This window comes from Osmia lignaria, chromosome 2 (assembly GCF_051020975.1).
Source record: "Osmia lignaria lignaria isolate PbOS001 chromosome 2, iyOsmLign1, whole genome shotgun sequence".
NCBI lineage: Eukaryota > Metazoa > Arthropoda > Insecta > Hymenoptera > Megachilidae > Osmia > Osmia lignaria.
Window position 1 is genome coordinate 2,232,613 of NC_135033.1, and position 15,214 is coordinate 2,247,826.

General features: G+C 34.5%; 1 protein-coding gene across 1 annotated transcript in view; it reads right to left on the reverse strand.

Annotated features, from left to right (window-relative positions):
- Orco (odorant receptor co-receptor) overlaps positions 1 to 12,129 on the reverse strand; it is a 28,738-nt gene extending 16,609 nt beyond the window's left edge. Inside the window, exons 1-2 of the mRNA XM_034327732.2 lie at positions 12,003 to 12,129; positions 389 to 520 (exon numbers count right to left, since the gene is read on the reverse strand). Of these exons, the coding sequence (XP_034183623.1) occupies positions 389 to 520 (132 nt within the window). The 5' untranslated portion in view covers positions 12,003 to 12,129. The remainder of the gene's footprint in view (positions 1 to 388; positions 521 to 12,002) is intronic.
- Between the last annotated feature and the right edge of the window lie 3,085 nt (positions 12,130 to 15,214).

Sequence of the window (15,214 nt, forward strand, 5' to 3'; positions counted from 1 at the left end):
TGCTCCCATACATAATTACATTATATATTGTATATGCATTATGTATATACACAACCAGTAAATTTTCCTTAAACATATTTATCATTTTACAGAATTGATACATAGGCATATTGGTAAATAGATATCGTGCAGCAACCAATAAAATAATTTGAATGACAAAAACTATTTTATTTTTTATTTTTAACAGTGTAAAATTTTAATTTTAGAAATATCGCACCGTATAATGATGATGGTTTCCTTTTAAGACTGAATAGATCATTACATACACTAATATAGGATAATATGGCATTGAAATAAAAGTTAATAGCCCAATGGATATATTTATGATCATGTACGATCTAGTTTTTTAATTTGAACCGGTATAATATGTTTCATTTATATTACTTACGATACTGTAGACTTTTTGCAAATTTTTCCCGGAACCGTCGGTGTAATTGAATAAAAAATGTCCACTGGCCTTCATCAGCCTTATATTGGGCATTAAGTCCGCGACTAGCCCCTGTTGCTTGAACTTCATCATCTGAAATGAAATATTCCAACCAATTTATTATCTCTCACTTAAATTTAATTTTCCTAATATTTGGAGGAGTTTAGAAAATTATTAACAGAACCGATAATTGTGCAAAGGAATTATATATGCTTTTTTTCACAGATGCATTTTTCTGTATTTTAATTAAAAATATTATATTACAGAAAATTCTCTTAAAAACGATGGTATTTTTTGCGTATCCTAAATATGTAGTTTAAACATAAGCAATCTACTAATTTATGCTTTTGTTCTATAACAAATATTTTTTCCAAACTATAAGGGTTATTTTTCACCCATAAATCTTCATTATTAAAAAAAAATACAGATCAAATATTTTTTCAAACTCTAATATTCAAGTTTTATTAAACTGATGAAGAAGGGTAATATTCGTTTATAGTTGCTTCTGATGCTAGTTCATTGTATAATGAATATTAGAAAAATATGAGGTGAGTTGGCTTTTTTGGAAAAATTCAAATTGAATTAAATTGATCGTTAGCTGGGTTTATTGTAATCCTTGTTATTCGAGACCCAAACTTACAAAAGATATACGATATACGATACTAACACAGAATGAAATGTACAATTTTTAAATGAAAGAGTTTCATATAATATGAAATACAATGTCACATTGAAATTGGGGCTCTCTCCATGGTCTGCCGTCCAAGAGTTAAGAATCCTGTACTTAATATATAAATAATAATTATTTACACTCTAGATATTCTTTTTGCATCTTAATTATTTAACTAATACTGTTTTCGCACTAATTGTTAATTAGTTATTGTCTTGTTTGTTGATGTCTGCAAACATCAAGCAGTGTTGGAGTATTTCTTACATATTTAATTAACGTTATGGAATTTAACCCTTTTATTTTTGGTGGAATGTATACGTCCCACTACATGTTTTTGATCCTTCGTGGAACAAACCTACATATGTGTCACTTGTATGCATTATTTGATATCTTCTTTTTTCAGTTTATTTAATTGTACGGTTTTTGATTGGCAATCATGTCAATAACTAATATAATGACGTGGAGGATAATTTTTATTTAGACAGTAAAAACAGGAAAATAATATCTAAACATAAAAAATCGGGTTAAATGGGTTAAGATCGAAAAACATGAAAATATAATTTAATTCGTATTTGTACTTGAGGAAATCAATTTTATCCTCATATGAAATTTCTGTAAGCAAAAAGAGCTATTTAATTTTTTAATGTTCCTAATAATTAATATTAGGACCAATTAGATTCTTAAGCACTATTTTAAATTTAAATATTTTCTCGCGCATCTGTACATTTGAAAAGTGGCATCAGAATATTAGAAAAATCAAAACCGGATTAAAATTTATGGGGCCCGAAGCAATCGAAGCTTCAAAGGCCCCTTTGATTTAAGAATTAAAATTTATTCTAAGTAAAATTAAATAACCTTTAATTATAAAGAAAAAAGGCAATAATAAAAAAATATTATGCAATATTTTTTGTCATAGTAGACGGAAGACTTATAAGAGGGCCCACTAAAGTATACTTTTTTAACGTATATTTTAATTTACATTGTTAAAGAAGCATTCACAGTGATTAATCTGTGTTGAAATGCAAATCATAATTCATGTAAAACAAAGTACTGGAAAGCTTGTCATTGGCAAAGTCAAAGTAGACACTGAGAAAACTTTAAACTTTCGTTACTGTATACGTATTAATGTTCTGAGGTCGTCCAGTTCTAAATTATTAACTCTCGAATGATACGGCTTTGTACGTAACCATTTATTTCTAAATCCTTTTTCATTTTCACTAATATGTTTACTTATAATATTAGGTTGTAAATTAATTAACTAAATAATTACCTAATTTACTGCTGCTACTAATTGAAATTAAGTACAATATTAGAAGTTACTGCAGTAAAATCTCTCTAGTTGTCCGCAAGCTGAAAAGCGAAAATGGACAATGTGAGCAGGATAGACACGATTTTTCAAGCCTCGCGGCTGCTTTTGGTCTCCTGTGACGAATAGTATGAGAGTCGTAGCAGCCGAGAAATTAACAACAGTTTAATTTTCATATTTTTAGAATTTTTTGGATGCAAATTGTTTTAACATATTGCTACAATTATTCTGATGAAAATGAGACCAAACATGACCAAACTGTACTTCGGTATTAATTTTAAAGACGCAAAGGAAAATAAATCAATATTTGGAAATATTTTATCTGAGAAGGAACATGCAGGCTTTTAATCTTGTATAATTACAGGAATTAGCAAGCTCTTCCTCCTTTCACTTTAGTTTTTCTGCGGTTAATAGTTATCCATTCAATCATATGGTTGTAAATAATTAGTAGTTCATTCAAAGGATCTAGCCATATGAGCATAGTAAATCGGCACCAGCAACAATTTCGGTTCATATTTATACCACATAATGCTTTTTGCCTAAAGAACAACTGTGAGCAATTTCAATCCCTACCCCCGTCCCGGTAAAGAAGATACATATAAGGGTAACAACCATAAACTTTTCTATTTTTTTCTCGAAAACGGTTTAAGATATTTGACGACACTGAAGTACAAATAGTAGGTACTCATCAGCTGTATTTCATATATTTTTTCCAGAATTTTTATTCGATCATTAAGGGTTGAAAATTAATAAATAAATTTTTGAGGTTAATTTTTATCTATAATCTTTTGAGTGAAAAAATTAGGAACAATCTTTTCTTACGTAACTACTATGTGTGAATGTTTCAAAAGTGTCGGATTGGTACAACGTGGTTAAAAATGATAAAATAAATATAACGCCCGTTCAAAAGGCAAAGACACGCTGAACGTTAGTGACGCTCAACCTAAAAATCGTGGCGGGCTGATGCAACGTGTTCCCTTGTAGGTCGATTAGATTTATCAAACATGCCTCCCTTAAAAAATAAATCTTTTAACATCTGGAAAAGGAAAACTCTCAAACGAACAGGCTGCTTGCTCTTGAAATAAACAGAAGGCCCACTGCGATAACAAAAGCAAATGTTTTAGAAAAGCAGTAGATCCATCATAATTATTTGCCAGACGCAACCGCTCTGGAACAGTACCTGAGCACATCGTGTACAATCATCAGCTGGTTACTATTTAGTGAGATCGGGTTGAAGTCCCCTTCGAGCAAAGTTAACCTTATAACCCGCATTGTCAGTGCATAAAAAACTGAGCACCAAACGGAAATATGTAGGTAATATACAACATACACACACCTAGACTCGCAACAAAGAACAACTGTAATATACTGATTTGTTGTGTATACTTATATTGCTGTGTCAATCCCACATTGGCATTTTCACTCAATCTCATGTGAGTTGTAGTAACAGTTCTTATAACAATACAATCTAACCGCTTGGGTTGTATTGACTTTAATATACATGGATAAGTGTTACGTGGCCTCTCCACTTAAAAGCTTCCGCCAGCCGCACACGCTGCCTAACTCTCGGTCACGTAACAGTTACTTATAATATTTATAATAATTGAATATTGTATACAAGGCAATACTAGAATATAGACGAGTAAATCGGATAGAGACGTAGGTTGTATAGTTTAAGTAATTGGTGAATGTCGAAGTTTATGTCCTTCGTATAAAAAACTTATATCTATTTTCTAACATCATCGCATTGATGACGACATTTTTACTATCCACAGAATTAAACGGTGTAGAATGTTCATAGATAATTTATTATTTTAATTTTAAAACAGTTACGAAAAAACGTATTGGAAGATTAAAATCTCCTTTCTAAAATTAGAATTAACCTTTTAACAGAGGATAACGAGTTAACTTATCAATGGAAAATGCCTCCCCAGAGGGACTGACGAGTTAATTCATCGTGGAACTTTGAAAGCGACCTGCATTTTGAATTCGACACATTTTTAACCTTTTAACCGGGTATGACGAGTTAATTGGTTATATAACATTTGACAGAATGCGCTTTTGATAAATTGGCTTCCCAGTTGAAGGGTTAATCTGTGACACATGGAATTTAATTTGACAGAGTGAAACTATTTGACTAGCAGTAAATTAATAAATAGTATTATGCTAGAAACTAATTAATTAATGTCAAATTACTTGAATTAGTTTATAAATTAATTAACTAATATTATTCAACCCTTAGTATCAACCCAGCAGTATTCCATGGACACGTTTTCAAATTGATTAACGTACACAATCAAAGTTTTTATTTTATTGCGAAATAACTTTGTTTAATTCATTTCCCACATAACTGTATTATCAAACGTTTCTGAAAGAAAGTTTTGTTTCTTTTTTAGTATAACAAATTTTGAAAAATGATACGAAAGCATACTGGTTGTTGACAGCAAATAAAATTAAGTAGAATATTAAAACCTAACTCGTAAATTGTGTTTCAGAATTTAAGCTTTAACATGATTTACTTATACTAGTTGAATTATTGAAGAATTTAAACTTAGAGCTATAGTAAAGAAAAAATTAAAAATACAATACGAGTTCAGGAATTATTACGTTAAAAGAAAATAATAAAAAATACATTTGTCCACAAAGTATTTAATATCAATGATTTGCTAATTATATATAATTGCTAATTTCAATGAAATTGCAATCAAAGAAAAATATTTTGTTTAAGAACACAAAAAAAAAGGTTTTGAGTTGTATCTCGAACATTCTGTATGTGCAATAACATAAAATGCCGATAAACTACCCCCAACTACTGAAACTGTATGTACATACATGTTAAGTTTGCTAGGCACAACCATATAAATATTTCAACTTTTCACTCGCTTATTTCACTTACATGATGTTAAAATACGATTTAAGTAAAAGAACATTTTTTATTTACTTTTTCATTAATGACTATCTTGGTAACCAACGTATTAGGAGATAATTACTACACATTAGCATTAAGGTCTTCTTGTACCCCTAATTGTAATTAGAGATGTGCAAGGATCCGAAATTATTTTAAGTAAAGTTAAACATATAATTTTTTAACAAAAGGGTTTCGCATAGTGGAAGAATAATTTTAAAAGAAGAGGTGGTATAAAATTTAGAAAATGAAAATAATGTGAAATACGAGATTAAATTAAAATTGTGGCTCCTTTATGGTCCGCCATCTGAGAGTTAATAACTGGACTGCGTTATATATTTTTGGAGTGCTGATTAAGGGGGTAGACAAGGGTAATGCAGCGAGGTGACATTACCGGCAAAAATGGGCCTATTAAGGGGTTTACGGGAATCGGTTATTCGTCCTTATATGAGAAGACTTGGGGCTGGGTGAGGGCTCATTCGAAAGAGGAAGGTCCAATGCAGGGGGCTCAACTGATAGTTTAACGAGATTGTGTTGAAATCTAATAATATGAGTGTCCAAAGTAGAGGAAAAATCGAGAAAACACATATTTTCTGAGTTAAGCCCCCTGCATTGGACCTTCCTCTTTCGAATGAGCCCTCACCAGGCCCCAAGTCTTCTCATATAGGGACGAATAACCGATTCCCGTAAACCCCTTAATAGGCCCATTTTTGCCGGTAATGTCACATCGCTGCATTACCCGTGTCTAACCCCTTAATTACGTCAGACGCACTGCAGTCATGCTGTCCTGTCATTCTGAATGTTGAGATTGTCCCTTTTCGGTAAGTTTTGACTGCCGCCCGCCTGGATTTTTCACAGCGCCTCATAACAAACCTCGCCCCATTCAAACTATATCGTGTTTGGTATCATTTTAATTAGAAAAATTTCACTAATGCGCTAGTAAAAGTTTCAGTAAAAAAAAGTCAAAAATAAAAAAGTTTTATAATCAAATTAGGATTAGTCACACCGATACGTTTCGGCTCTTTCCTTTGATCATTGGACCTCTCTCTCTCTTCCACTGTCTGTTCCTTTCTACGTTCACGCTTGGCTGGTCATCGCGTGTAATCCGAGATTCGACACCTCGGTTGGATATACAGGATGTACCAGAACTCATTTTCACCCAGTGAAGGGGTGGTAGCCGGGGTGATTCTGAACAACTTTTTCCTTTGCGAAAAATTTATTTGAAGCTTCGTTTTTGAATTATTAAGGAAAAACGCTGACCAATCCGAGCGCGTACAACGCGCGGGCTCAGGGACGGCAGCATCGGTTACGAAAGCGGGGCTTGACGTAGGTGGCAAACGAACGGCTCGGCACCCCGTTGGCACAGCACAATAAAAAAATTGAACTGGTTGAACATTTTTAGTTGTTGTTTAAAATAAATACGGAATAATAACGTTTTCACCACGTTTCTTCCTTTCCTACTTCAAATGGGACTGCCAGCTTGATTGTTGCGAGGTCTGTTTGGCTTTTCGTCTTTTTCTACGTTCGGTGACTTCAAAGGGTCGACACGAGTCTTTCTCGGTTACTCTTGGTTATCTAGAATAACAGATTTATGACCACGAACCATCATCTATTTTCGAATGTAGAAAAAGACAAAGAGCGAAACAGACCTCACAACAATCAAGCTGGCAGTCCCATTCGAAGTTGGAAAGAAATATGTACCAATAACGTCGTGAAAACGTTACGAAGTAGTGCGGAATATTACATGTTTTTCATCTGTGCAACGTGACAGTGAATAAAAATGTTTATTTACATGAACAAAAATTTTGTGAAAGGTGATAGTGACCGTGTAGTTGAGTGGGTTCAATGATTTTGTCTGGAGATCAGCTGTTCTTCGAAAGTTTAGGATCGACACAGTGAGAATTATCTGCTTTTAGCATAGCAGGTTAATTTAGGAACGAATGGGTAAGTTTCATTTAAATTATTTTTAAATTTTTATTAATTATTCCATTTCAAACATCTTTATTTGTTGTTTAGAATGTTTAGAATTTCCTTGTTTACATAATGACAGGCAACAAGAGATTAGATTCCGTATTTATTTTAAACAACAACTAAAAATGTTCAACCACTTCAATTTTTTTATTGTGCTCTGCCAACGGGGTGCCGAGCCGTTCGTTCGCGACCTACGTCAAGCTCCGCTTTCGTAACCGACGCTGCCGTCCCTGAGCCCGCGCGCTATACGCGCTCGGATTGGTCAGCGTTTTTCCTTAATAATTAAAAAACGAAGCTTCAAATAACTTTTTCGCAAAGGGAAAAGTTGTTCAGAATCACCCCGGCTACCACCCATTCACAGGGTGAAAATGAGTTCTGGGACACTCTGTATGCAACCTCTGGGTCTCAATCTCTGTTGCATATATTCAGTTTTTACTGCATAGACGCGAGGTCCCTCCATTTATTAGTTCTAATAGTACCATAGTACTTTTTTATGCAGAATGTTTCAAGAAGTTGACACAAGTGAAAAAAAAATGTAATTCCATTTAAATAAAAAGTGGATCTGCATTTTTTGAGTACATTGTTGCATTTACGAGGAAAATGAAATCACAGAAAAATAGACATTATCATACCATTGAACTTTTACATAAACAGCTTTTTCCTATCTCTTACCAAATTCAAGATATAACCCGTCCCAATTGCATCCTGTAAACATATCCTGTATACTTTTATTAATTAAAAAACATTTATTTAAAGAAGTTAATAACTTTTTCTAAAAATAATTCTCAGATTGCACGTTCCTTCGGTTCTTCAAAGTAGGCATATATTTTTCAGCAGCGAGGGGAGCTACGGTGCGCTATATAAAATCCACGCGTTCGGTCAATCAAAATTTATCGGAGCTGGACAATTCTAGGTAATTATTTAGATTACGGACGGCAACTCCGATTTCGATGATTTTTAAATATGTTGTAGGAATCAACATTTTGAACAACTTTTTCCTATATATATATAACCGCCGCTCGGCCTTAGTTTTCGAGATATTTTCGAAAAACTGACGAAACTAATACATTGAATTCTGCCCATCCGCGTGTGTCCGTGACAACGTACGCATTAGTATGGGATCGCCGCTTTTCTACTGTTTTTGCAGACAGCAGCACGGCGACCGACATCAATATATATATACATATATTACGGGTGGGTTTAAAAATTAAATTTAACTAATTTTCATGATTTTGTATCTCAGTATGTGTGTCTGGTCGCCGCTAGGCGACCAGAATATTACTTTGGTCTAATCTAACCTAATTCACTGATTAGGTAGATTGGGTTAGATGGGCTATATTAAATTCCCAGCTGCCATCATAGCTACAATACGTTGAAATCATGAATGCAGAAGTACACAAGGTACATACTGGTCGTCGCGTCGGTCGCCGTACAGTTGCCTGCAGAAACAGTAGAAAAGCGGCGATCCCATACTAATGCGTACGTTGTCACGGACACACGCGGATGGGCAGAATTCAATGTATTAGTTTCGTCAGTTTTTCGAAAATATCTCGAAAACTAAGGCCGAGCGGCGGTTATATATATATAGGAAAAAGTTGTTCAAAATGTTGATTCCTACAACATATTTAAAAATCATCGAAATCGGAGTTGCCGTCCGTAATCTAAATAATTACCAATTCTATCGTTTAGGTTGAAAGAAGGATAGCATGATCACCGTACATCTCACTATAAATACGCGACAATGTTTCACTTTCGTTCTCCAGGCGTGCCGCCGCGATGCCTCTGGCGAGATCAGTGTTTAAATGTGTTTATAAAAATACTTGAGGCGCTACGCTGTTGCCTTCCTAGATCGTGTTGCGCGTACGCCAGCTGAGAATTAAACCTTTCAAGTTCGTAATAGAACACGCAAGTGGCTCCACCAGGCCCAACGAAAGATCTGCTATAATACCGATGTCCCGAATCGGAGAGATCACGTGCTGTGTCTAGCCCCTTAACAGGAATGTGTTCTGTTGAAAAAATTTATTAACAAGAATCGGTTTAATGTAACAAAAATTCGAATTTAAGTAAACTTTTGCAAAATTAACATTATCAATGTTATGTAGATGTTAATAATTAATATTTTGTAGGCCGGTTTTCGAATTTTCACAGCTTCTGATTATCACTTGTATTACACTTAATACTTTCACATTTTGCACTGTTATATTAACACTGTCTGAGGTTTTCAAGTATAGGCAGTGTCTAGAAGGAAAAGATTCGCAAAGATTTGCCAGCATTGCCGATATATTCATTAGGGGTTGACGAACAAACTATTACTGAATATCAGTGTTGATATCACTCAATAACTCAAAACTATGATCGAGAAAATCAAAATCCAATTTTTTTCTACTGATTATTCAGTTATTTTAAATTGAGGATATTACAGATCCCTATGTCGTTCATGTTGGAAAGAAGTATAGAGGAAAAAGTGCCTCACTTCTCCGTTAGGCGTCGATGTCCTTTATGCGTAAAGACGGGAGGTTTTAGATTAGATCCTCCTCGGATTCATCCTAGGACCTAGAATCTTCTTAGGTTCTCCCAAAACCAAAGACAAAACCAAGAGAAGCCTACGTTCCACTCGAATATACCCTTTATCTTCTTTTAAATATTTCAAAGAATGTTGAGCACATGGGTGTCCTTCATTTTTAGGTAACCCCGTATAAAGAATATGTACAGTAAAAGCTGGATATATGCAACAAAAGTTTGGCTGGATATATGCAACATCGCTATCCCCTCCACTTGGGGGGATCCCCCTAAGCCGAACCGAGTCGCTCGGCGAGGAAACCGTGTAATACGATCCGACCGTAATATCGGTGTGACTAATACTAATTGAACGATAAAACTTTTGTATTTTTAACTTTTTCTTAATGAAACTTTTACTAACACATTTGTGAGATTTTTCTGATTAAAATGGTACCAAACACGATATGATTTGAATTATATTTATTTATTAAAATAATAATAAAACTGTACATATATATAAGGCAGGCCGTACACCAAAGATACATCAAACACGCAACATGCAACATGCAACATGCAACACGTCGCATGTTGTGTACGAACGTAGAATAGGTATCGTGGCACGGTACAAACGATTTGTACGAACGTAGAATAGGTAACGCGGCACGGTACAAACGACTTGTACGGACACAGAATCGATACCAAAACTGGATATATGCAACGTTTAAATGCCCAGAATCGATACCTCGGCTGGATATATGCAACATTAAATGCCCAGAACCGACACCTTGGCTGGATATATGCAACGTTTGAAACCCGAGCCGACACCGCAACCGGTTTTCATTTCCAATCCTCCTTTGCTTTTCGCCAACTTTTAACATCAATTTTAGCAAGTAATTATAATTGAAACTATATCGTGTTTGGTACCACTTTAATCACAAAAATCTCACCAATGCGCTAGTACAAGTTTCATTAAAAAAAAGTCAAAAATAAAAAAGTTTTAGCGTTCAATTAGTATTAGTCACACCGATACGTTTCGGCTCTTTCCTTTGATCATCGGACCTCTCTCTTTCTGCCACTGTCTGTCCTTTTCTACGTTCACGCTTGGCTGCTCGTCGCGTGTAACCCGAGATTCGACACCTCGACTGGATATATGCAACGCCTGGGTCCCAATGTTTGTTGCATATATCCAGCTTTTACTGTATCACCAAAGTACTTAATCCTTCTAACTTCTAAAAAAAGGTCAAGCCGTTTAGTTCAATTTTGAAGAAGTTATTCGGTTTTAAAAGGTAAACGAATATTTTGCAGAACGACTGTAAATCATCGAAATTAGAATATTTTCAATCTATCAATCGTTCTATTTCACCCGTGAGTAAGCTATTTTAAGATATAACATTAACTTTTTATGCATCAACTATTTTTAATTTTCTTAAAGAAACTAAAATATTGTAGAAAAATACACTTAATCTGAATTGCGCAAAAAAAACAAAAAAAAAACAAAAAAATGAAAATGATTTACCATACAATTTCAGAAATAAAACCTTAGGAAAAATACAGGCTTCTTATTTATTGTTGTATGCACACGTATATACACATAATTTGTCTATGTGTAATTCTCTTATACCTACACTCCTCTTGGATCCAACGATCGACAGGAAAGATATTTTTCTTTTGCTTGTTATATATTTTACTTACTCTGTACCAATGTTATATTAAACCTTATGTACTCTATAAAATGTACAGGTATTGTTCCATTGAGATTAATTTATTTGTCATACATAATAATGTCCTAACTCTTTTTAAGTCTCGAATCCAGAATCAAAAAGACAGTCTAATTTTAAATTTATTTTGCATTTCATAATATTTTAATTTTCAAACTTTTATACCGTCCCTTTAAAAATTATTCTTCCAATATATGAAAATCTTTCGTTGAATAATTATCAATTTAACTTTTAGGTTAATATCCTTGGGTCTTGATTGACCCAGGCTCTGCTATTCAAGGGCTAATTGTCTTAATACAACCACTTTAAAACGCTTTCACACTTTTGCCCGAATAATTCACCTTCAGTTCTGATGAATTAAAGAATATCATCTAACAAGTTTCATTCATATAAAAAGAAATATTAGAAACGCAAAATTTTAGATATTCACTAGGTCACTTAAGTTACAAAAAACGAAAAACTCTTTTTCAACAACTAAAGAGTTAACTACGTTGGTTGGTTCTCACCTTGAGGCCGGTACGTGGTCACAAAGGTTAGAAATCCACGCTAAAACACGAACTTGCCGCGAGAGTTACGAACGAGCAGCCAAGGGCACGCGGTATCGAGAACTGACGGAACCAGGAAAGAAGAGTCGGCTGACCGCCGTAGGTGGTCGTGACCAGGGGTCCCCCTCCGTCGTGGATACTTTCCACCCCTCCGGGTACTTGGCTAACCACCACCTGTCGTCCAGTTGGAACCCCTCTTGCTTGAAGGAGCATTAAACGTGGACCAATGGGCGCTAGGTAGCTAGGCGCAGACGTTTGCGGACGTTGCTATCTAGTCATGCTTCGAAGGGGCCATGTTGTTTTATCCACCGTCAACACGAAGCTTCGTAATCGTATCAATTATTCAGATTTCAACGACTGTGAAAACGTGTAAGATGATAGCTGAGAGGAGTAGACTGCGAACGATAAGGTCTTGTAGACGCTTGTTCAGAAAAGTTTACCTCGTCCTTTCACGATGAGGGTTGATGGGAAACAATGTTTTCTATTTTATGTTGCGATTGATAAGCATTGCCTTATCTTAACACGTTGAATATCGCAGCTATCACTGGTGACCGCTACTGTAAATTAGACATATTCGAGTAATTATTAGAAAACAATAGAAAAATATTATTTTGAATAAATTTCCTATTATACTTATATTTCAAGACATCACATGAGATTATTGTAAATAAAAGATTAATAAAGTGACTGTAACGAGCAACTTAAGGAGGGTGGCTAGTCAGAAATAAAAAAAATTGTTGTTTTAGAAATGTGGAATCATTTTGCAATAAACTTTATGGTATATGTGGAATCATACTTCTAAATAACTTCTAAAATTTTTTTATTAAGAGCTACCAACAATTTTTAAACATAATAGTCACTCTGCGTTGACCAATAAATTGTCTCAGTTATTAGCGTTTTAATAAACAATATCTGAAACCTAAAATGTTTTGATTATTATTCACGATCAGAGCAGAGATCATGACAATATATTTTAAAAGCATCAAAATCGGGAACGGCTCCCCCTGAAGGAAATATTTAACTATACACTAGGGTGGCCCTTAATTTTGGACTTTCAATTTTTCTTCGTCGTACCCCGTAAAACTTTGATACTTGGTGAAAAAATGATAACTGTAAAGTTTCAGCACGATTAGACAACAAGAACCCGTGCCGCAATTGAGTTGAAGTTTCAAAAGGATATAGCAGGATAAGATGGTCAAAAGTGCCCTTGAGCCCATTTTATTGAGCTATGCACCATTTTATAGCTTACCAAAAAAATCGTTGTACACCAAATTTCAACCCAGTATCTCAACCGGGAGGGTAGTTACAGGGTAAGAAAGAAAAACTGGTTTTTGCCATATTTTCCCTGCTTAGTGATATTCAAAAAATCTGAAAAAATTCCAGAATATTCTAGACATGTGTACTTATAAGTCTGAATTTTTTCAGACTTTTCAGTTGCTAATCCTAGACGTGAAACATGAAAAACGCAAAAAAGGTTGAAAAATCAAGATTTCGGATAAAAGCTTTCGAGACACTAGATTTTTACTTGTACAGTAGTTAGATATTAGCATGACTGGTGTTCTAAATTTTTTTCAGATTTTTCAGTTTGGTGCGCCGTGTTTAAAAAAATCGAAAGCCAATATTTTCGACATATTTCGTACGATAACATGAGAAATACTTTTAATTTTTACATTTCCGTTACACACTTATTGTTAGTGTATTATGTGATTTCTAATATTTCTACACGGGATTGGGCAAGATCTGAATAGATAAAGCAAAGTTATTGTAAATAATTGAAAATTACGCACCTTATCTTTCAAAGTATTAGAGAGTTTTTCGATGTTGTTGGTGGGTGAAGGGTTAAATTGTCCGACTGCTGAACCCCTGGAAACTTTTTTGTTGTACATTCGCGCCCCCTAAAGATCCAATTTTTTCTTTCTCATAAAATCATTTTTTTTAAGGTGAACTTGTAGAAAAGCTACTCGCCCTCCGATATCGATGATTTTTAAATAGGTTGTAAAATTCGTTATTTTAAGCAACTTTATTCTTCTAAGCTATATCTCGGACTCGACTAGTTTGCAAGATATTCGCGAAAAACTATAAGAATTATTACCACATTAAATTTTGCCTGCACTTATACGTCCGCGGCTGTCTGTGCGTCGGCAAGAGATCCTCGCTTATCTACTGTAGCTGTCAACAGCACCACATGTCCCGGCTTTCATCTATACCTATAACGGGTCAGCTTAAAATCAAAGTTAACTACTAATTTCAATAATTTTGACATTGGACTTGCGTGGCTGGCCGCCTAAAGGCGTCCGGAATATTGATATAACCTAACCTAACCTGCTCTAAACACACAAGTAACGAAAAAAACTGGTACTTATCGATCTCTCGTCAACCCCACCGATCTTGCTCATTTTTTAATATATTGTTGGGATGATAATTCTGAGCTACTTTTTCCTGTACATATATATAACCGCCGCTCGGCTTTAGTTTTCGAGATATTTGCAAAAGAAAGTTGCTACTATTACAGTGAATTCTGTGTATACCTACATGTCCCACAGTGGTCCCAAATTGCAAAAACCTGGCCAAAACCTCGAAAATGAATTTTCCGTTGGGACTATTTTAATACCTGGGTTGAGCACTCTAATAGTGTGTCTATAGGAAAATCAAGGAGTAAAGGTTTTATTACTTATACCTGCAAAATGGTGAGCGTTCAATTACCGCGTTCATTTGTCACGCAGCTTGCATACAGTGAAGTGCAGTGTGCAAGAGTAAAGTATAAAGTGATAAAGAAGTGTAAAGAATAATTTTAAACAGACTATATTAATTTCAATTCTGCAAGATGGATGCTATTTCTGGAAGTAAGTGAAATGTTTATTAGTATTAATATATTTAAAATAGTTAACGGTAATGCTGTATGATAGGAAAATGTATTATAAATAAGGAAAGGTAAAACTTCATGCGCGAATGTTAAAGATGTAGACTAAAAGGTGCATATCCCACAATATCCCGCTAAAATTCTTGTACGGGTTTGTAGTTGATACTCTTATCTTACAGTATTTGCAAAAATTAGCTGCCACTAAGTGCCACCCGGATCGTACGGCCATTTTTTATAATGCAGGGTAGGCGCGTTACTGTATGTATGGTTTTGGGTGGACTTATTATTAGATTTAATAAACTTTCTTTCAACT